General features: G+C 32.9%; 1 protein-coding gene across 2 annotated transcripts in view; it reads left to right on the forward strand.

Moving 5' to 3' along the window:
• Positions 1-25,147, forward strand: part of LOC132753033 (transmembrane protein 145-like) — a gene marked incomplete at its 5' end in the record, with an annotated part of 45,937 nt that extends 20,790 nt beyond the window's left edge. Inside the window, 5 exon segments of one of the 2 annotated variants that reach the window (XM_060743446.1) lie at positions 409-529; positions 5,079-5,138; positions 6,711-6,953; positions 23,186-23,248; positions 23,282-25,147. In XM_060743446.1, the coding sequence (XP_060599429.1) occupies positions 409-529; positions 5,079-5,138; positions 6,711-6,953; positions 23,186-23,248; positions 23,282-23,290 (496 nt within the window). 2 annotated transcript variants of the gene reach the window in all.
• Positions 25,148-25,547: the final 400 nt, after the last annotated feature.

The raw sequence follows: 25,547 nt of genomic DNA on the forward strand, positions 1-25,547 counted from the left end.
AATGGATTCTTTATACATGTACATGTATGACTTAATTTACAACCTCACTTCCTGTTATGTTATTACAGTCATTTCCTCATAGTTACCATTTACTTCACACAATGGCAACTTTGTGTGATTGCAAAAAATTATAATTTTTATTAGATTTTTGAATAAGCTTTGAAACTTTTAGTTGTACATATAAACAATAGCTTGCCATGTTAAATCATATACATGTACAAGTATGAAATCCTCTTGGGTTCTTATAATAAGTTTAAGACAAGATATAACCATTGGTTGATTTTCAAATTTTGAATTCAAAATCAGCCAATCAGGAGATAGAAGTGATAGGACACAGTCTATGCATTAAGAGTTTTAGACTGTGATATTGTTTAGATTTAAATAAATACCATTATATCGGATTTGCAGGTTTTGGGCTGGTCCCATTGTCATAGTTGTAGCCATGACTTCCATTGCTCTGTGGACCAGAGAAAAAACTGTCACAGGGGTTGAAAATTTTGTTGCTTTTTGTGGGCATGTTTTCTTTTTGGTAAGAAAAAAGATGTAGTGGGTAGAATGTATTTGAATTTTGATATTTTAGTTTTGATTTTCATCTTTTTACTAACCCAAGATCAAAATCTTTCTTGTGATAGTCTGTGGTTTTTGTTGGTAGTATTAGCTTCCAAGTAATATACATGTAACATACCAGCAGTAGTGGTATTTCTCTATCTTTTACAAACATTGTTTACAATATTAACCCTTACCAAGCTAAATATCTTATTTTATTATACTTGCTTATCTTTTAATCTGGACAAACCATTCATCATTTCTAGGGTAAAATTTCAAAATATATACTGACTTACGAGGGAACAGTGCAGACCATTTGCTGTCTGCAGAGTTTGCACTGGTCACATAGGTAGAATCTGTTGCACCAACAAGGCTAAGATATAAGATAAAAGGTTATATTCCTTGTTAATTTCTTTAGACAGGTTATATTAAATGAGATTGAGATGTAGACAGTTTTTTTAGCCATTTACATGCATGATTTGAATGTTATATAACACAGGTGTTGTCAGCAACATTTTGTTGTCAACAATGTTTTATGTAATTCATCATTTCACGAACAGTATGCATGTAATAAAAAATGAATTACACAAATGTATGTACATATTGAACAAGTGTGCATGTGCAGACGTTAATTAGATAGCACGTCTTTGTCATCGTTTTTGTGTGTAACATATGTGCAGTCTCCTGTAGTTGCATATAAACATGTAGACAGCTTTGCATGTACATGTAATGTATATAAAACCACAGATAATTTTCCAAAAGTTTAAGAAATATAGTTTTATTTGTGTTTATTAATTTCAGTAATTTTTTAATAAAATAACTTTCATATTTTCAATAAATGAAATTGATCTCAAATTTCCTGTTATTTTATTTTGTTACATAATATTAAAAGTTTTTTGAATATTGTATGGAACACTGTAAGTGTATTATATTATACTAAACAAATGTATAAAATTTGCACATTGCTTAACTGTCAAGATCTTCAAATCTTTTGGAAAGTTATCTGTCTTTGTAGCTTTTATTATTATTTCGAGGTCTGTTAAGTTAAAACTTGTATCAATTATGTCCCTTCTCAAAGATTAAAGTAGACTTAAGTTGCACCTAATGTGCAAAAAGATCAAAAAAATCTAAAAATTTGCAGACAGCCCATATGCACATTTGGGTGGTGGCATTTCAGGTCTATTTTTAGACCATCATGAACACCTGCTTTGGGTGAGGCATGTTTTTGATGTCGGATTTTACAAACTTCACCCCTCAGCCTTGTATTATAGACTTCACCTGATTTAAATTTAGAACGGTCCATTATTCTTATAAGGGATTTTTAATATACAAAACTTTAAAACAGAGCAATCAACAGAAAAGAGCATGACCAGACTGCATGGTTGTGTAAGCTGGCATGGTTCTAGACTGGTGCCATGGCAAGGTCTTTAACCCAGCTGGAATTAAAAGCGTAAATAGTTAATATAATTACCATGTTTAATTAATCCCTGTTGATGATCTAAATGGACTTGTCCAGCTTCCATTTTTTAGGTTCCACTAAGGTTAAAAATTAAAGCATTAATCTGGTCAGCTATGACCTGAGAATTTAAATATTATCAGTTTTTGACCAAACTGTATTCAACTTTGAGAAGTGTATTGTCCTTGATGACCATGATATGCTATGAGTTTCTGTAATATACATGTCATATTTCTCCTGACATGTATTTCCTTTACTTTAGATAACATTTCTATATAAATGGTAATATTAGAAATAGATGAGGGAATGCACACCGCTTATTTGATGTTGCTAGAAAATAATACTGACCTTAAGACCTGTCATGATATTCCTTGACCTGCCATGATGTGCCTTGACCTGACAAGATGGACCTGCCACAATGATCCCTGACCTGTCATGACATTTCTTGACCAGCTGTGATGTTCCTTGACCTGTCATGATATTCCTTGACCTGCCATGATTTTCTTTGACCTGCCATGATGTGCCTTGACCTGCCATGATTTTCCTTGACCTGCCATGATGTTCCTTGACCTGTCATGATATTCCTTGACCTGCCATGATTTTCCTTGACCTGACATGATGTGCCTTGACCCAACATGATGTTCCTTGACCTGCCATGATGTTCCTTGACCTGTTATAATGTTTCTTGACCTGTTATATTGTTCCTAGACCTACCATGATGATCCCTGACCTGTCATGACATTTCTTGACCAGCCATGATGTTCCTTGACCTGCCATGATGTTCCTTGACCTGTAATGATGTTTCATGACCTGTTATGTTGTTCCTTGACCTGCCATGATGTTCCCTGAACCTGTCATGACATTCCTTGATCAGCCATGATGTTCCTTGACCAGCCATAATGTTCCTTGATCTGGCATGACATTCCTTGACCTGCCTTGATGTTCCTTGACCAGCCATGATGTTCCTTGACATGCCATGACATTCATTGTCCAGATATGATGTTCATTGACCTGCCATGACATTCCTTGACCTGCAATGACATCCATTGACTTGCAATGACATTCATCGACTTGCCATGATGTTCCTTGACCTGCTATGATGTTCCTATGATGTTCCTTGACCTACAATGTCATTCCTTGACCTGCCATGACATTCATTGACCTGCCATGAAAATCATTGACCTGCCATGACATTCATAGACTGCAATGATATTCATTGACTTACCATGATGTTCCTTTACCTGCCATGATATTCCTTTACCTGCCATGATATTCCTTTACTTACCATGATGTTCCTTTACCTGCCATGACATTCCTTGACCTGCCACGATGTTCCTTGACCTTCCATGATATTCCTTGACCTGTCATTGACCTGCAATGTCATTCCTTGAACTGTCATGACATTCATGGATGTGCAGTGACATTCATTGACTTACCATGATGTTCCTTGACCTGCCATGAATTACCTTGACCTGCCATGATGTTCCTTGACCTGTAATGATGTTTCTTGACTTGTCATGATGTTCCTTGACCTGCCATGATGTTCCTTACTTCCATGATATTCCTTGACCTTCCATGATTTTCCTTGACTTGCCATGATGTTCCTTTACCTTCCATGACCTGCCATGATGTTCCTTGACCTGCCATTACATTCAATGACCTGCCATGATGTTCCTTTTCTATCATGGCTCTGTTACTATGAACATTACTTTTAGAACTGTAAACATATGATAATACAAAATTATCTCCAAGATTCCATTGCTTCTGGAATAAAACTGAAATATGAAATTTTGAGAATTTTTTGACTTCGATTTTTCTGATCTAACTCTGATTTTTGCTATTTTTTTCCTTGATGTTACGATTTTCTTTACTTCTGACTTCTAACTTAAAGTTCATTGCTGTATATAATTGTTATTTTATGACTGGTCTGTAAGTGTTAATGGCTAGTCTTTAACCATAGATTACATGCTGAATCGCCCATGTTTATATGTAAAACTCTGCTTGTCGAAGGTTCTGGGCCAGTCCTGTTGCTATCCTTGTGGCAGCTTTCGCGCTACCTGAGTACATGCGTGAGAAAACGGTTCATGGACTAGAGGCTGGCATTGCAGTTCTTGGGCATTTCTTCTTTTTGGTATATTGAATCATTACCCCACCCACACCTTCTGATAATAACCCAGATTTGCAGTGTATAATTTTGATTTTGAAAGTTGTTAATATTTCAACACAGTGATTACTTCCGAGTTTGAATTTTTGCTTGCAAACATTTTTCTTTTCTTTCTTATTTTTCACATTATCATCTGATTTAGATAATTTTTTTAATGACTGGAAAATTTGTAATTCATAAAACTTAAAACTGACTCTTTCCTGTTATAACTGTCTAACTAATTCTTACTTTATAATTAAACATAGATTATTGTACGTTTAGTGTTTTTTCCCTCCCACTTTTATAAGACTATTCGTTTATAGATTGTGCTAATTTATAGACTGTACTCAAAATATGACATATATATTCTTTCATAAAGTGATGTATTTCATGTTAACGTTTAATGAATGAAATTAAATTTATGTTATTTTTATAGATAAATTATTATTATATTATTAGTATCAATTAAAAATGTAACATGGTAATACATAGATATCAATTTTTTTTTGTCAGTTTCATATGAGCCGTGTCATTACAAAACCAACATAATGGGTTTGCGACCAGCATCTGATCAGGATCCATGCTGTTCGCTATTGGTTTCTATACTTGTTATAGAGTTTGTAAGCGAACAGTATGGATCCTGATCAGACTGCGCGGATGCGCAGGCTGGTCTGGATCCATGCTGGTCGCAAACCCATTATGTTGGTTTTGTCGTGACACGGCTCACATATATAATTTTTTTAATTAAAGTAATAATGTAAATCTGTCAGCTTTAAAACTGCTTTATAAATATATTGTTTATTTATATGCTAATTTGATTTGAACAGTCGTCGGTATACAGTTTTGTTAGCTGGTCTGACTGTACACTGATTGACATTAAGTCTTTTCATTTTCGTCATAGACTTTAAAACATGTAACTATTTGTTTTTACAGGTTTTAACCCGACCATCTGCAGCCAACAAAAACTTCCCATATCATGTGAGGACCACTCAGGTATGTTTCTCCAACTTACATATATATTATCTTGTCAGCTGAAAAAGTGGGGAAGCAGATGCCCCTCACCCTAAAATTCCTTGATTTCAGACCAAAAAAAATTGTGTGACCTTAAATTGTCATGAAAATGCATAATTTAAGCATCTATAAATTAAAAAATAATGGTCTTTCTGTGTGCTTGGGCTCCTGATGCCCTACCAGGCTCTGGAACAGTTAGGGAGAACAACAAGTGCAAACTGCAACTGATTGAAAGAGGTAGAAACACAGACCCAAAACTCACAAGAATGCACCAATTTCACTCCTTTGAATTAAAGATTTGCAGTGCTTTTACCACTGTCTTTTACCAATTTACTTTTCTAAATATTATGCAGAAATCAAAAGTCTGGCAGTCTGACCTTGTTCTGTACTGTTTGTATTTTGATAGTGAAAACCCTGTTAATTAGAATGGACTGCTCTAAATTTCAAGCTGGCAAAACTATTATAGCAGGTTTAGGTAGAGTAAGTTACCTTTCTGCACTGACTACACAACTGACTAGTTAAGTGCGAATAGTTAAAATATCAAATGATTTTAATATGAAGTTTAATTTTCTTACAAGAGACAAATTTTTCTTTAGGTTACTTGCAACAGCTCTGCATATTAAAGATTAATGGTTCATTTTGATAACATTTACAAATATCATACAGTGTTAATTGATCAGACAGGATTTTAGAAGAAGAAAAAAATAACCTGATTTGTTTTTTAACTAACAAATTCCTTAATAAGATCTGCTATCTTGGTTTCATAAAAGTAATTCAAGAGTCAGAAAATTTACAATTATTGTTCATTAAAATTAAAGTCTTGAGAGACATCAATAATATTCTTGTAACTTGCCATTTTGATATTTGAGGTTATGTCACCCTGACTCTCTTCTTCAATTCAGGAAATTTGGGTTTATTTCTTAAAATTTTTTTTTATTTTTAGACCCCAAACCAATTTATGATTTAATTTTTTTTTTTTTTTTTTTTTTTTTTTTTTTTTTTTTTTTTTTTTTTTTTTTTTTTTTTTTTTTTTTTTTTTTTTTTTTTTTTTTTTTTTTTTTTTTTTTTTTTTTTTTTTTTTTTTTTTTTTTTTTTTTTTTTTTTTTTTTTTTTTTTTTTTTTTTTTTTTTTTTTTTTTCTTCTAATTCAGAGAAGTTGTGTGTTTAATTTCCATGAAACAATTTTATTTATGGATCTTTAAGATCCTTAAACTCGACATTGATGATTTATATTATATTTTATTTAATTTATAGGATGACACTCCTGTGCAAGGTTCTTACTGTGAAAGAATTTTTTGTCCCCAGCACGGGGTTTGAACCCACAGTGGTGAGTGGCCACCAACTAAAACCAACCATACATGACAGCTTTCTCAGCACTGGTGAAAAAAATCATAATGAATTTTCTGCCTGCTAGTTGACGCCAGTCAATGTTCCGAAAGGATTTTATTCAACTCCTATATCATGAGTCTAATATATGGTACTCTCACATACATGTAACTATCTGCATGGTAATTGGTTTGTCTATTTAAATGGCATGTTTTTCTCTGTGTTGCAGATTGGAATCTTACAGAACGTGCCTCATCAGATGGGCTCAGGTGCTCCAGATGCCAACGACACTTCTTATGGAGGTCATGCGTATGCGGTCAGTAATCCGATGCAGGGATCGAGCAGTGGACCGGATCTGACCAGCCTGTTTGTGACGTCACAAACCAAGTCAGACAAGGAGAGGGAGTCGGAGACGTCACTGAGCTACAACAACAACAGTAACGGAACCGACTTGCCTCCGGAATATAATTCGGTAAAATATTTATGAAGTATTTCTGTTTATGTATTGTTGCTCAGTTTTGCTTTTGCTTATAGGCTTGATTTTCTGGCTAAAGGGACAACGCTTCAACTTAATGATCAAATTATTTGATTTTTAGTGGCTTAGGCACTATTGCTTTTATTCAAAATGTAGAAATAATTTGCACTCTTAATAGAAGAACTTGTTTCAAGAATATGTTCACTACTTAGGTTTACAAACATCGTTAACAGCAAAATATTTATTCTTTACAGAGAAAGATATATTTAATAGTGACACAAATTTTGTAAATTTTAAATTCATATTCATTTAATTTGTTTGTTTTTTTAATCCCAGTCTGATAGATGGGTACAGTATAAATGATTTGAGCCGCGTCACGACAAAACCAACATAGTGCGTTTGCGACCAGCATGGATCCAGACCAGCCTGTGCCTCCGCGCAGTCTGATCAGGATCCATGCTGTTCGCTAACAGTTTCTCTACTTGTAATAGGGTTTGTAAGCGCGCATCATGGATCCTGATCAGACTATGTGGATGCGCAGGCTGGTCTGGATCCATGCTGGTCGCAAACGCATTACGTTGGTTTTGTTGTGACGCGGCTCATTTGATATTTAAACAGGATACTTGGAGTACCATCAATGTTGTATGTGTATATATAATAATCTCCTCTAACAAAATCATTCTACAACTGCAAATCTATCACTGGTTCAAGTTGGTTACAACCCTTTACCTGTTGAATTCATGAAATGGATTTGTCCAGCTTTGAATTTGGAACAGTCCATTAAAGTTTAAGGGATTTCACTATCAAAATGAAATTGAGATACCAATAGTATAGAGCCTGGTCAGACTAAAAGAACATGCAGGCTGGCCTGGATCTATACTGTCGACAAAAGCTAGGCACTTTCAGTTCAAGCAGGTTAAGTGTTCATACCCTTTACACTCTCAACCACTAGCAGTTTAGACAGTGTCAATTTAATATTTTAAATTCCTACATGTTCAAACCTATGTTTCTTAGGGACATAGATAGTGTTGAAACAAGGGCGGGTTGAATCTAGGGCACCCAACAATATCTAGATTGGGAATTATAGATGAAAGGTACACATCTCATGAATATGCAAATTAATTCAGGATCAATTTTATTTGATTGTAAGAACAGTTTGTATAGCTGTGGTTGGGATAAATGGGCGATTATTGACTGAATGAAAGAAGAATCACACAATAATAGAGCAATAATGATGGGATACATTGAAGAACCAATGCTTCCAATTTATAATCATGCATGTACCTTTAAGGGTTGTTAATGTTTTATTTCTCCCACCCACCTTTGAGTACGCTACAATTTCTTACCTAAAATCAAAAGCAAACACTTGTTTTGTTTGTTTTTTTGCCTTTAATCAGCTTGAAATGAAAATGATTTGCTTTTGCCACCAGTTTAGAGCCAGGCCAGTAGGTTATGGGTTAATGGGTATGACAATTAAAGCCGTACGCACCAATGACCAATAGATTGATTGCAGTTGAACTAATATCTTTTTTGAGTAGAGTATAGAACTAGACTTTTATTATCTCCTTTCCCTAGTAGTTAACTGGGAAAAGTAGTGAACTGGCATATGTAGTGAACTGGAATAAGAAGTGACCTGGAATAAGCAGTGAACTAGGATAAGTAGTGAACTGCAAAAGTAGTGCACTAGGATAAGTAGTGAACTTCAAAAGTAGTGAACTAGAATAAGCAGTGAACTGCAAAAGTAGTGAATTAGGATAAGTAGTGAACTGAAAAAAGGGTGAACAAGGATAAGTACTTAAGTTGGATGAGAAGGGCACTGGGATAAAAAAGTGTAATTGGATAAGTAGGGATCTTGAATAAGCAGTAAACTGGGATAAGTAGTGAAGTTAGATGAATAGGGAATTAGGATAAGCTGTGAACTGGGAAAGTCATGAAATAGGATGAGTAGTGAACTGGGATAAGCAGTGAGCTTGAATAAGTAGTGAACTGGGATAAGAAGAATTAACTTGGATAAGTAGTGTACTAGGACTAGTAGTGAAATGGGGAATATAGTGAACTAGGATAAGTTGTGAACAGGGGTAAAATAGTAAACTGGGATAAATAGTGAACTTAGTTTATAATAATAATGATAATAATAATAATAAAAACTAGAAAAAGGAGTTAACTGGAAAAAGTAGTGAGCTTGAATAAGTAATGATCTTTTTCTTCCCATACTGTGTACTTTTCTGTAATGTCAAACTCCCACCATAAAGTAGGAAAATAAAGTACAAGTAAATGTCAATGAATGTCCCCTGAATGTGTGAGACTAGGTTATGAAGTAACATAAGAACTATTTTTATTCCATTGTAATTATGTAGAACACTCATATGACATGAATACCAGTTATATGAACTGCCTTACTGTACTTATACTATAATTTATATTTAATGGTATAATTTGCTGGAAATAGATTATGGCATGATTTTTGTACATAATCATAATATTTAGAAGAATGGCCTCATCTATCTTATATATTTTATGCCTTGCTTTAAATCCACAGAAGTTATGAAAGCATTATTTTAATATATGGTAATAATGTATTTATGAGTTCAAAGTTTTTAAAAAGTACAGCCAATGTGATGTGAACTTTTTTGTAGTACAGCCTATGTGATAATGCAGTTTATGTGAACTGTTTTGTAGTACAGCCTATGTGATGTGAACTGTTTTGTAGTACAGCCTATGTGATAATGCAGTTTATATGAACTGTTTTGTAGTACAGCCTATGTGATAATGCAGTTTATGTGAACTGTTTTGTAGTACAGCCTATGTGATAATGCAGTTTATATGAACTGTTTTGTAGTACAGCCTATGTGATAATGCAGTTTATGTGAACTGTTTTGTAGTACAGCCTATGTGATAGCCCAAGTTTATGTGAACTGTTTTGTAGTAAAGCCTATGTGATAACCCAAGTTTATGTGAACTGTTTTGTAGTACAACCTATGTTATAATGCAGTTAATGTGAACTGTTTGTAGTACAGCTTATGTGATCACCAAGTTTATGTGAACTGTTTTGTGGTACAGCCTATGTGATAACCAAGTTTATGTGAACTGTTTTGTAGTACAGCCTATGTGATAATGCAGTTTATGTGAACTGTTTTATAGTACAGGCTATGTGATAACCAAGTTTATGTGAACTGTTTTGTAGTACAGCCTATGTGATAACCAAGTTTATGTGAACTGTTTTATAGTGTAGCCTAATTGTGATAACCAAGTTTATGTGAACTGTTTTGTAGTACAGCCTATGTGATAATGCAGTTTATGTGAACTGTTTTATAGTGTAGCCTAATTGTGATAACCAAGTTTATGTGAACTGTTTTGTAGTATAGCCTATGTGATAATGCAGTTTATGTGATCTGTTTTGTAGTACAGCCTATGTGATAACCCAAGTTTATGTGAACTGTTTTGTAGTACAGCCTAAAGGATAATGGTGGTTAATATGTACCATTTTGAAGTACATGCTAGTGAGCTTGCAGGTTTATTGGCCATTTATTTCATTATTATTTATTTTGGGGGACTATTGTAGATATTTTCAGGAATAGTATACTATACATTAGATACATGTATATCTAAATTTTGTGGCAAGATATAGTATGTTTTATAGGATTTTTTTCATTTATTAAATGAGATAATAAAGAAAAAAATAATTATCTGTAGTTTCCTAAATAGTTGTCCTTCTACTTATAATATAGAACAACTTATGTAAAGTACATATAAATATGTGACAATAGTGTAATAGTGCATATAAATATAGTGGAATGTGACAATGTTGTACTTTTTACAAATAGGAGTACAATTTTTAACACAACCTAGACTAAATAAAGTTTTGGTATTTTTAAAAAAAATATTTATAGACTTATAATTTTTTTTAGAGATCATTTAGCACATACATGTAGTCATAGATCATAATAACCTCTCTCTTTTCTGTCAATTGTTGATTTGTAGCTCACCTGAGCAAAAAGTGCTCAGAGGTGAGTTTTAGTGATTGCAGTGTGTCTGTTGTTGTTATCCACAATTTCTTTGAACAACATCTCTTCCTAAACCACTTGATGGAATTTTACCAAACTTCACAGGAATGATCCTAAGGTGGTCCTCTAAGATGTGTAATTGGTTCCAGTCTGAAGCATATGTAGGTCACAGGAGCTAAAAATTGACTATAAAAAGTGAAATCTTTAAAAATCTTCTTCTCAGAAACTACAGTGTCCAGAGCTAAGATATTTGGCATGCAGCATCACCTTGTGGTACTGTACAAATTTTATATTGATCATGCCGCTGGGATCAAAATTGCCACCTCTTTTAGCTTCACTTAGTTTATATAGACAATACATTTAAGTCTTCTTTATTTAAAGAACCATGCCAAGAATTTATATAATTGTCATTAAGCTTTTGTAACACACATCTACAAATATTTCAAAAATTATTCAGCGAGGGTAAAAATGTCAAACCAAATGTGATCTCATTACCGACTATGAAATTGAGAAATAAAAATTGGGACCTTTTCTGGCACTGTATCTCAGGTGAGTGATCCAGGGCCATTAATTATGGCCTTTTTGTTTAAAGTTCTATAATTATGTACCATTACATCATTGACATCCGGGACTGACCCGGAAATCAGGTGACTGTCCCGAAGCCGTCCCAGAGATGATTTATGTCCCAGTAGAAATAAAAAGCTGAAACAATCTCCCTTGCATTAAGAAATAATAAATTTTTATGCAATGTTGTTGTCAAGTTAATAATTCTAGAATGTTTGTTTAAATTAAACAGATATACCAGTGAAATTAAGTTATAAACATTTTGGGCAATTTCTACAGAATTTACAAGTATGCAGACAGCAAAATTAATATACTGCTCTTTAAGCATGATCTTAGTTAGCTTTGGTATCTTATTTTGTTGGAACAATATAGGAACCTGAGTGAATTCTCCTTCATTTTCATGTTGGGCTAGACTTTAGATTGTTCTCTCTTAACATTAAGGTAAAATCTCAGTAGTTACTAACATAAGTCTTAGGGTTGGGTTTCAATTTGGATTTTATTGGCTTACAGTTATAGACCTACTGGAGTCTGAGTGCGGACATTCTAAAAACATTTCTTGTATTGTTGTAAAAGCCATAAACTGTAATGGCTGAGCATTCTTATTTTTGGCATTTTTATTTTTAATCTCATTGTCAACAGCCCAAAGTAGTAAAGCCTTCTCTCCCCCGTAACCGTATGAATAGCTCCGCCCACCTGATTGGTAACGCTGAGGATGTTGACGAGGTTGACCAAGTAAGGAGTGCTACGTGTGTTACCGCCCACACCACACTATGTCACTTGTCCCTGCCATATTTTACCATCATAGTGTGTTTTCATCACTCTAAACACATATCATCCATGCAATTCTTAAATACCATGGTATCAGTCTAATCCTAACAGAACAATGTAATTAACCATTCAGTGTGCCAAGTTTTTGCTTGAACTGACAAACATGATCATTACCTTTCCAGATAATTAAAAAAAAATTCTTTTTGTTGCAGCCAGGTTTAAAACATGGAAGAAAATAGCAGAATGCGGGTGGTAATTTCCCCACCAACAATTCTTGAATTACAGGATTTATTTGACTCATTTAGAATTTTGGTGTAAGCAATGGATAAAAAAATGTTACCAGCAGCTATATAATTTCTCTTATTACATACAAGGAAATAATAAAGTTTTGCCAATTACAAGTCAGATGCTCTCTGAAAGTGAGCAGGAGTTTTTGAGAGATTTTCTTTTGCCATGTGTGTTTCAAACAGTTTTGTTTGTTTGTCCATCTGTTTGTTAGTTAAATGAATCTTTGTTACTGAGTGCAACAACTTTTGATTTAAAAGAATATTGATGGTGAAAAAAAACACAAAAAGCATGGCACCTTATTATAATTTCAAAAGGTCAATGTAAACATTTTTTTCCAAATGGTCAAGGTCACCAGTAAATTTAAAATGTCAGGAACTATGACTTTTACATTTATTAGAACTTACTTAACATAATTGGCTTTTGTACCCATTTGTACCATAGTTGAAATGATTATATATGACACATAAAAAATGGTCGGCATCTTATGAACTCAGTTATCGTCATTAATTTTTTGTATCGGACCAGGTCAGTCTAACCATGCCCTATACCATCCATTGCCTAAATTAAGCATTTTGATATGGACACCCACTTTAAATTAAATTGAAAGGCACACATTTTAAACAGAGGATGACCGTTATAGATCTGTAGGGGTGTAAAAGTAAAGAGAAAATGTCAAGGGCGAACTTTATTATGAAATTCAGGGAATCTTACAAGGTTGTCATCTATTTAATTTGTTTTCGTCCACCAACCTTATTATATTGTCATCATTATAAAATGGAATATTAGATTACAAAGACTGACTTAGTTTTTGTTTTGTTATATCTGATTTTATAGACTTGAAATGATTATTTTATGAGTATTAACTTTATATTGCATTCGCTCGTGACATTTATATTCCAAAAATCAGAATTTTAATAAAATTTCTCTTAAAATTATACCATAATAACATACATATATATAATTTTATCTCCCTTGGCCTATATGGATAGTTCAAGGTTTAATGACTTAGTTCTATGACATAGAATATCTATTAACAACATGTTTTACTTTCCATTATAAATATGATATAAAAATATTTTTAGAAAATCACTGCTTTATCATAAATTTTTTTCAGCCATTGAAATATTTATACAAATGATAACAAACCTAATACATGAACATTGCTGTATACCCAGTCTATTTATAGAACAATGATGTGATTGGCTAATATATGAACATTGCTGTATACCCAGTCTATTTATAGAACAATGATGTGATTGGCTAATACATGAACATTGCTGTATACCCAGTCTATTTATAGAACAATGATGTGATTGGCTAATACATGAACATTGCTGTATACCCAGTCTATTTATAGAACAATGATGTGATTGGCTAAGTTTGAACTATGATTTTCAAATTGACCAATGAAGATCATCTTTAAACAGACTCATCATTCATCTATTCTTGGAAAACTTAATATATAAAAATTACTACTACTTTGATATAATAATTGAAGTTATGACAAGAGAAGATGATTCCTTCATATTGCATCACCCCAGCAACCCCTTTTATGTCATAAACATCTAAAAAGCAGTTAAGTAAGAGTATTTTTTCATTTGCTGATCAGACTTGTCCAAACATTATTTAAAATACCTAGTTTGTGGCATTATTCCTTAAGTCCTAAAGAGGTCTATCATTTCCACACCAGAAGTTAAACAACAGTTGATTGGTTCTTTAAATGTCTATAGAAATGATTCACAAATAAATTGCCACCTTGGTTTTAAAGTCACATCTGAATGACCTTTATTGATTTTAGTGTCAACCTTACAACCCTTGGTTAGTAGGGGTGAAACAATACGGCAAAACCCGTATTGCAATATATTGCCATTTTGCCGAAACGTTTTGCAATATAATGCAATACATATTGTCGTGTATATGTTTTGATGTAAAGATGGGGTAACATTATATATTATTATTATATGTATATATTCTTTGTAGAAACTTAATAAAAATGTAAGGATTAAATAGAAAGTTAAGTGTCACACAATTTGATAAACAAAACTATTCGCGTGACCATTCACATCTGTGCAGCTTATGTAAATTATGCAGCCACTTAATTAATGACTTTTAAGTTTGCTAGTTGTCGGATATTTTTATCTTACGTTGGCACCAATAAAATTTGCCAATTAAAGATTTTATGCGAAATTTGTACGAAATCAGAAGGCAATTTATTGAAAATTATGATTTTTATAAAATACTGGTTTCCGAAAATCGTACCTTGATACAAAATTTATTTTTTCATATTGTAATATATAAGTATACCGGTGAACTGTTACACCCTTATTGGTTACACTGATACATCTAGATCATGCACTTATTCTATAGATGAAAGAATTCATTATACTCCACATGGCAATGTATGGCATCAATGTACAATTTTCACAGTATATAAACATGTCTACTTCCTGTTATCGTAAGAATTGTTCAAGTTAAAAAATATATTTAACTAGAGCCGCTAGGCAAGAATTATATTGCAAACAACCGTTTATATAAGACCATATAAACCAGTAAAGAATTTTATTATAAATTTGTAATACAGCAAACTTGCTTTAAAGGAAATTTCTTTATAAATTGCTGGCTGTGTATATGATTTATATAAATGTCATGATTATCCAATGAAAAATGATGTTACAAACGTGCAGTATTTTATGTACATAATTTTTCTATATCAGCTTTAAACTGTTAATGTTGTGTCATAAAACTGGTCAAAGAACTTTAAAACTGTTAATATATAAGTACCCCATTGAGAAAAAAAAAACTTGTTACCATAATATTATGCCCCATGGATATCTAATAGAAAAAATAAGAATCCCTAAAGAAAACCCAACAGGGCAAATTTGAAAATGTTGCAGGCTGGGTTTGGTTTAGCCTGTTCATGGACGGAGCTGTCAAGTGCAAACTACCGGCCACGCCCCCTAGCACCGGCTTAAGCCATTCCATGAAAAGCAGCGTATGGTCCCCAAGTAATAGAAAGCGTGTACCCTAAACAAGTAAACAATGGGCAGAACTAAACAAAATGGAATTTTAAAAGGGGATCAGAGGTTAGGAAGCCTGCATAATCACAGATAAGATGTCAAAAGACAAAGTTAAAAAACAGGGGTGATTAACCATTATTCAAGTAGGAATATTGGAACCACCAGACTAGAAAATGCCAAATATTTAAATCTAAAAAAAGCACAAACACAACAATGATATATTAATGTCATGATGAATGATCCTTAAGGATCAGAAATATCCTTATAGATGATGTCAAAATGACCAGCACATTCTCCCAATGTAAGTACAATTACGGCCGATCAATTTCCAGAAAACCTAACATCATACTAACTTTTCTTTCTTATTGTCAACCAATAGAAGAAAAATTGTTTAAAATTGATGACTTAGCACTTTTTGTGCCATTTCATCTCTAGTTTTAAAGTTGTTCTCTTTATTTAATACTATAATACTATATACTTTATATCATTTACTGTGAAATGACATAGCAATTTTCATGACATTACGCTATCAAAAGCAAGAATATTTTTATTTCTGCTTGATTTATTTTTATATCTTTAAATTTTCTTGAAATAACAGAATGGTAATATAAATGTCTAGACTGGGTCCCTATATATGCAAATTTATCCTTCTGATATGCCTGGGTAGGGTGAAAACTTGAGAATCAGTTGTTTCCTTCTAGACTTGATGATGACATTGCAGTTTTGGGTCATCTCATTGTTAAAATCAGGAACATGTTCTCTGTCTGATTCATCTTTTATAATCAAAGCAATTCCAAGCCATTGTTGGAGAAAATGTCTCTTCTAATGGAAGTTATAAAAATGCCTGATGACTTCACACTTTTTGTGGAATAACAATCAAACACTCTTTCATTTCTTTGCTTGATTTATCTTATGATGTCTACATATTTTCCTTGATTACAATTTTTTAATCAAGTGTGTCTAGACACAGTCACAAGTATTTGAAATAATTCACATCCCAGTGTTCAACCAATTAAGGGGAGAATAATTTTTTAATAAAATATTTTTCCCTCGCCAAAATGCCCTTAGGGTAAGTCATTCTGACACATAAATTGCATTAACTTGTAATAATATTCTATGAGAATTGCACTATAAAATTTGCTCAATATGGCAAAATAAGCAACTGCCAGAACAATTTAACAACTAAAAATTGGAGGAAAAAGAAACGAAATGATGTCAAATTAACATTGCAACCCCTTGCAACATTGCAATCATTAAAACAAATGAACAGATTTTACTTTTTACTTTTTAGCTCACCTGAGCATATGCTCAGGGTGAGCTATTAGGATCACTCTTCGTCCGTCGTCCGTCGTCCGTCGTACATCGTACGTTGTCCGTTCACACTTTTCAAACGACATCTCCTCTGAAACCATAAGGCAGATCATAATGAAACTTCACAGGGATGTTCCTTGTGTGAAGCCTTAACAAAGTTGTTCAAAGAATTCCATTCCATGCAGAACTCTGGTTGCCATGGCAACCAAAAGAAAAAACTTTAAACATCTTCTTCTAGAAAACCCAAAGAGCTAGAGCTTAGATATTTGGCATGAAACATCTTCTAGTGAGTGTCTACCAAGATTGTTCAAATAAAATCCCTGGGGTCAAAATTGGCCCCGCCCCAGGGGGTCATTGATTTTCCCTATATGCATATAGTAAAAACTTAAAAAAATCTTCTTTTAAAGAACTCAAAGAGCTAGAGCTAAGATATTAAGCATGAAACATCTTCTAATGAGTGTCTACCAAGATTATTCAAATAAAAGCCCTGGGGTCAAAATTGGCCCCGCCCCAGGGGGTCATTGATTTTCCCTATATGCATATAGTAAAAACTTAAAAAATCTTCTTCTAAAAAACCGAAAGAGCTAGAGCTTAGATATTTGGCATGAAACATGTTCTAATGGATGTCTACCAAGTTTGTTCAAATAAAAGCCCTGGGGTCAAAATTGGCCCTGCCCCTGGGGGTCATTGATTTTCCCTATATGCATATACTAAAAACTTAAAAAAATTTCTTTTAAAGAACCCAAAGAGCTAGAACTAAGATATTTAGCATGAGACATCTTCTAATCGGTGTCTACCAAGATTGTTCAAATAAAAGCCTGGGGTCAAAATTGGCCCCGCCTCAGGGGGTCATTGATTTTCCCTATATGCATATAGTAAAACTTAAAAAAATCTTCTTTTAAAGAACCCAAAGAGCTAGACCTAAGATATTAAGCATGAAACATCTTCTAATGAGTGTCTACCAAGATTGTTCAAATAAAAGCCCTGGGTCAAAATTGGCCCCGCCCCAGGGGGTCATTGATTTTCCTTATATGCATATAGTAAAAAACTTAAAAAATCTTCTTCTAAAAAAACAACAAAGAGCTAGAGCTTAGATATTTGGCATTTAATATGTTCTAATGGATGTCTACCAAGTTTGTTCAAATAAAAGCCCTGGGGTCAAAATTGGCCCCGCCCCAGGGGGTCATTGATTTTCCCTATATGCATATAGTAAAAACTTAAAAAAATCTTCTTTTAAAGAACTCAAAGAGCTAGAGCTAAGATATTAAGCATGAAACATCTTCTAATGAGTGTCTACCAAGATTATTCAAATAAAAGCCCTTGGGTCAAAATTGGCCCCGCCCCAGGGGGTCATTGATTTTCCCTATATGCATATAGTAAAAACTTAAAAAATCTTCTTCTAAAAAACCGAAAGAGCTAGAGCTTAGATATTTGGCATGAAACATGTTCTAATGGATGTCTACCAAGTTTGTTCAAATAAAAGCCCTGGGGTCAAAATTGGCCCCGCCCCTTGGGGTCATTGATTTTCCCTATATGCATATACTAAAAACTTAAAAAAATTTCTTTTAAAGAACCCAAAGAGCTAGAACTAAGATATTTAGCATGAGACATCTTCTAATCGGTGTCTACCAAGATTGTTCAAATAAAAGCCCTGGGGTCAAAATTGGCCCCGCCTCAGGGGGTCATTGATTTTCCCTATATGCATATAGTAAAAACTTAAAAAAATCTTCTTTTAAAGAACCCAAAGAGCTAGACCTAAGATATTAAGCATGAAACATCTTCTAATGAGTGTCTACCAAGTTTGTTCAAATAAAAGCCCTTGGGTCAAAATTGGCCCTGCCCCAGGGGGTCATTGATTTTCCTTATATGCATATAGTAAAAACTTAAAAAAATCTTCTTCTAAAAAACCCAAAGAGCTAGAGCTTAGATATTTGGCATGAAGTATGTTCTAATGGATGTCTACCAAGTTTGTTCAAATAAAAGCCCTGGGGTCAAAATTGGCCTGCCCAAGGGGGTCATTGATTTTCCCTATATGCATATAGTAAAAACTTAAAAAAATCTTCTTTTAAAGAACCAAAAGAGCTAGACCTAAGATATTAAGCATGAAACATGTTCTAATAAGTGTCTACCAAGATTGTTCAAATAAAAGCCCTTGGGGTCAAAATTGGCCCCGCCCCAGGGGGTCATTGATTTTTCCTATATGCATATAGTAAAAACTTAAAAAAATCTTCTTTTAAAGAACCCAAAGAGCTAGACTAAGATATTAAGCATGAAACATCTTCTAATCAGTGTCTACCAAGATTGTTCAAATAAAAGCCCTTGGGTCAAAATTGGCCCCGCCCCAGGGGGTCATTGATTTTCCCTATATGCATATAGTAAAAACTTTAAAAAGTCTTCTTCTAAAAAAACCCAAAGAGCTAAAGCTTAGATATTTGGCATAAAACATATTCTAATGGATGTCTACCAAGATTGTTCAAATAAAAGCCCTGGGGTCAAAATTGGCCCAGCCCCAGGGGGTCATTGATTTTCCCTATGTGCATATAGTAAGAAAAACTCAAAAAAATCTTCTCTTAAAGAACCCAAAGAGCTAGAGCTAAGATATTAAGCATGAAACATGTTCTAATGGGTGTCTACCAAGTTTGTTCAAATAAAAGCCCTGGGGTCAAAATTGGCCCCGCCCCAGGGGGTCATTGATTTTCCCTATTTGCATATAGTAAAAACTTTAAAAAATTTCTTTTAAAGAACCCAAAGAGCTAGAGCTAAGATATTTAGCATGAAACATATTCTAATGGGTGTCTACCAAATTTGTTCAAATAAAAGCCCTGGGGTCAAAATTGGCCCTGTCCCAGGGGTTATTGATATTCCCTATATACATAGAGTAAAAAGTTAAAAATCTTCTATTAAAGAACCAAAAGAGCTAGAGCTAAGATATTTAGCATGAAACATGTTCTAATGGATGTTTACCAAGTTTGTTCAAATAAAAGCCCTTGGGTCAAAATTGGCCCTGCCAGGGAGAAGGGGGAGGGGGCAAAAGTCATTGTTATTCATTATTTGTGTATAGTAAAAACTTAACATCATGAAATATCTTTTAATGGGTGATTTCCAAGTTTGTTCAAATAAAAGCCCTTTGGTTTAAACTGGCCCGGCCCTGGGGGCCTATGTTCAGGTGAGCGACCCCAGGGCCATCATGGCCCTCTTGTTTATTCATCTCACATGTCTTAAGGATAATGGGGGTGATTTCTGTATATAACACAATTAAATATCTATGTTTTAAGTCCTAAATCTTTTGCATGCTGCTGTTAAAATCTTGTCTGCTTTAATATTTCTTATAATTTATCTCAAAATGAATATTCAAACAAGGGCAACAATGTCAATTTTTGTCAGAGATGTGGGCATTATGGGCAATATCAGGACAATATCTGGATATTTTATCATCTCTAGTGACCTTGACCTTGCAAATATTAACCTAAATTACATGTGTCACAGTTGTAGTCATAATAGTTATAATTTGTATTACAATCCATCAGTGATGACTAAATTGTACCCGTTCACAAACTTTGACCTGTCATTGTGACCTTGACTTTGGTACCAGGGACCTGGATTTTGTGTGCAATACTGAGCTTCACAATGGTAGTCATGATCATGAAAATTTGTGTTTCATTCCCTCAATAAATGGTCCGAATACATATTTTCATATTTTTATCTGAACTTTGACCCCTGTTTGTTACCTTGACTATGGCAACAGGGACCTAAATTTTGCATGCGATACTCCTCAAAATGGTTAACATTTGTACCAAGTTATATTGAAATTCCTCTATGCATGTAGAAGTTTTGCTTTGGACAAGTGTTTTTCAATGACTTCTAAGTAAGACTTTGCCCTTTGACCTAGAAACCTGCTCAAAGTGACAAAGTTGGCTGACATCACAGAAAGTGACATTGTTGGCTGACATAGCAAAGTGACAAAGTTGGCTGACATTACAAAGTGACAAAGTTGGCTGACATTACAAAGTGATAAAGTTGGCTGACATTACAAAGTGACAAAGTTGGCTGACATTACAAAGTGATAAAGTTGTCTGACATTACAAAGTGACAAAGTTGGCTGACATTACAAAGTGACAAAGTTGGCTGACATTACAAAGTGACATAGTTGTCTGACATTACAAAGTGACATAGTTTTCTGACATAACAAAAAGTGACAAAGTTGACTGATATCACAGAATGTGACAAAGTCGACTGATATTACAAAAAGTGACAAAGTCGGCTGATATTACAAAAAGTGACAAAGTTGGCTGACATTACAAAAAGTGACAAAGTTGGCTGACATCACAAAAAGTGATAAAGTTGGCTGACATCACAAAAAGTGACAAACTTGGCTGACATTACAAAAAGTAAGAAAGTTGACTGACATTACAAAGTGACAAAGTTGGCTGACATCACAAAAAGTAACAAAGTTGGCTGACATCACAAAAAGTGACAAAGTTGGCTGACATTACAAGAAGTAACAAAGTTTGCTGACATTACAAAAAGTGACAAAGTTTGCTGACATCACAGAAAGTGACACAGTTGACTGACATTACAAAAAGTAACAAAGTTGGTTGACAATTCAAAGTGACAAAGTTGGCTGACATTACAAGAAATGACAATTGTTGGCTGACATTACAAAAAGTAACAAAGTTGGTTGACAATTCAAAGTGACAAAGTTGGCTGACATTACAAGAAATGACAACTGTTGGCTGACATTACAAAAAGTAACAAAGTTGGTTGACATTACAGGAAGTGACAATTGTTGGCAGACATTGCAAAAAGTAATAAAGTTGGCTGACATTACAAGAAGTGACAATTGTTGACTGACATTACAAAAAGTGATAAAATTGACTGACATTACAAAAAGTGATAAAATTGACTGACATTACAGAAGCTTTTCTTGGACTGAATACCTTAAATTGCTAGATTATATATATATATTATATATATATATATATTATATATATATTATATATATATATATAATATATATATATATATAATTTGCAAATGCGTAAATCAAAATAGTTATGTCTCACACACTTAAATAGAGACATTAATGGGTGAAAAACTGCTGTTTGTTAAGTTAAGTTAACGGTCATTATCGCGTCTACAAGGAGTGTTGTTTATAACCAGTTTTCGTAGATATACTAACATACTAACTTGATAGTGGTAATTTTACTGTCTGCTGATGTCAATAATAATGACAATTTCCCGTAGAATATAATTTACGCGTCTGGACTGACCAATTCCATTCCCAAGGAGATCATTATGTCTGAGTTTGGAAAGAAAAAAATTGTCCCCTGGACATTGCTTTATCAGAAATGTCAGGGAAAATAATGGCGTCATTCTTGGGCATCAGATGCGAGTTATTTATTATGATGGTACATGTGAAATAGGAAACTATTTTTTGCTTACTTAACAAGAAAAAAGTATGACCATGTCTAAGGTCAATCTCTTGTCTGGACTAAGATTTAGCTTTTTTTATTAGTTGAGGGATTACATTTCCTAGAAAGAACTTGTCAATTGTTTTTTGTTTTTTTTTGAAAGCTCACTTGATATGGTCGCCATATCTATGAACAGATTACTTGTCTACACACGTTAGTTTGGACATCTATATGTTCATGTGGTGACTTACTCATGTAATATTACTTTTTTACCATTTCTTTGTTATTGATAAATATTTCTCTTTTGTAATGGTAGAAAACATAAAATTCTTTTTATTCATACAATGAAGAAAAATGATAAAAAAAATGAAGTAGTGACTCTTAGATATAATATACTTAGTGTAGTAGAATGTTTTGATATTGAAGAAAAAAAAATACAGTATTAATTTTGTCTCTAAAAGCCATTAAGATTGTCAGATGTTATAGAAAAAATTTAATTTTTCTCATTTTTTGCAATTATGGGATTAATGTATAAACTTATATACCGGTATTCATAATATGCGACAATTATTTTTTTTAATAATGTATGATCATTTCAGGAAAAGAAAAATAATTTGTTGGAGGATATGAATTCTGATCTTGCTTTTTTTTTAAGATGAAAAAATTGCTTCAGTTTCTTATTAACATCATTCTATAATTAAAGTATAGTGTTATAAAAATTGTAAAATATTAAAAGTTGATCACTTTATAGGGCATTTCCTCTGACCACAGTTTATTATATAAGACAATTTTTATGAAAATAGGATTATAATAAGAACCAACTTATGTATCAATTTATATTCATGTTTTTGTTTGTTTTTTTGCAGTTCCCGATCGCCTCGGCTCCACCACCGTCTTATCAGGACATGTTCCGAGCCCGACCAAGTATCTCAGAGTAAAAGATCTGAGCCTGACCAAGTATATCAGAGTAACAGATCCAATGGACATCCAAAGAACAGAGTTATATATATATTTATTGTGATCTACAAAATATGCAAAAAACTTGAAAACCAGTCAATATGACATTACAGACAAAAAGTGAACTTACTGTTGTTTTCTTTGTTAAGGAACTATATAAAGAATGTTGTCTAGCCAAGACTTTAATATAGCTTTTATGATAGAAAATATAAAGAATTTCATTTATAGAAAGACAGAGTATTGTATATTGCTATTTAAAGGTGAAACCCAAATATTTCATTGTGTATATCTTGAATTTATACTAAGTTTGATGTATATCTTTAATTCAATGAATGTTCTGACAAAATATCTGTTTATAAACTAAAGAGAAATCCCCATAAAACTTACAGACATAGAAAGCTATCTAATTAAACCAGTTTTTTTTTATTTTTCCTATTTGAAAAATGTATTTAAAATGTATAAAAACTCTACTTGCGGCCAAAGTATGTAAGGTGTTTACTGAAAGGTTTGACTGTATTGTGATATATATATATATATATGTTATATAACATTCTCAGACAAAATTACAATTAAACATTTATTTTTTGTAATAACTAAAGCTCTACGAGTGTCATAAAATTTAAGAAATGATTTCATTCATTTGATAGTAACTTTCAATATTGCCAAGTCTACAATTGATCTGTCTAGACCAATTATTTTCAAGTCAAGCCGATAAACAATCCCCTCTTTATCTTATAAATTTACTGTTCTTATAATGAAACAATAGCAGCATAAAGCACCCGGGCAGAATTATTTCCAGTGCCTAGTCAGTGAAAAAGAATCAATTTTTCTAATAGAGCGGCCGTTTTCTGTAAACTGGTAACATTCATAATGTCATGGAATTAAGTGCTAAACAATATTGAAATGTCTGGAAAAGTCTCACTTTACACTAAAGAAAATGGTCACAAAACAGTCTGACTTGGTTAGTCATATCAGCTTCATATAAGCTGCACGCTCAAGGTTGTTTTATTTATAAAAGGAATACACCATTTTCTGGGTTTGCCACAGACCGGGGAAATATTATCATAAATCTCCCTCTGTTATGAAAGTAATACAAATTTAAAAGTTTTATGGGGGGGGGGGGGGAACAAGACATCAAAAACACTAGGTTGGTTATTATATTTATTAAACTACCTGTTTTGATGTTATGAAAATATAATGAAAATGAAATTTCAAAAGTTGAAAAATTATCACGGAAATACCAAAGAATTGCCATATTAATCTTGGAATCTTAAAATATTCTGAAGTATCATTAAAACAAAATATCAAAGGCTAATAATTGATATTTAAATTTCTTTTATTTTAACTTCGACACTGGTTGATAGTATGATTTATTAATTTGGCATCTTCGGGCATCATGGGAAAATCAAAGGTTATCATTGATTTTGAAAGTGTTTTACATTATGCCTCATAAAAGGCGAAAAGAGTTAACTTTATACATGTTTTACCCCAACAACCCCCCCTCCCCCACAAAGTGCACATGACATTTCAGCATTGTAGTTTAAATTGTTTTTGAAGTTGAAATTGAAATCACAATGGCACTAAGTATTTTAGAAAACAATCAATTTTTAATGACTTCATTGTGTATGTTAATGATAAAGAACAATTTACTGTTACATGTATGTTAATAGTTTTAAGATACATATTTATTTTCAGTTGTAAGATTCACTTAATTTAGTGTTTCTAGAAACTTAGGATTTTGCTTTCCTTTATAGACGGCTTGCAGGCTTTAATTTAAAGTTTTTGTTATAGTTTGCTAGGTTTTAATTTTTAGATGTTTATGATTGCTTTATAAACATGTGTTTGCATCTAATGAAACATTTGTCCATGTTATTTTTAATTATTAATTTTTTTATACTTACTTAAGGTAGTACACCCCTAATGCACTGTCTCCACTTTGAAGAGTATTCAAATAGGCTAAAATCACTGTAAAGTGTATTGAAACTGAGGGGGCGTGGGTTCAAACCCCAGAGGGGGCAATTTTTTTTCTTTCTTTTTTTTCTTTTTAACATTTTTTATTATTAATCTCTCAGACCCCCTATGGAAGAAAAAAGTGTTTTATTTTAATTATATAATTATTGTAGGTATTTATTTACTAAATAATGCCAAATTTAATAGCAAATATGATACCAGATATTTTCAAAGTTTAATAAAATAAAAACTAAACGGTAAAAGTATTTTATATTTTTCAAGACCAACCAATATACATTAAAGAAAATTTAGGCAAACTTT

Source organism: Ruditapes philippinarum, unplaced genomic scaffold (genome assembly GCF_026571515.1).
Source record: "Ruditapes philippinarum isolate M1 unplaced genomic scaffold, ASM2657151v2 ctg566_1_1_1_1, whole genome shotgun sequence".
Lineage (NCBI taxonomy): Eukaryota > Metazoa > Mollusca > Bivalvia > Venerida > Veneridae > Ruditapes > Ruditapes philippinarum.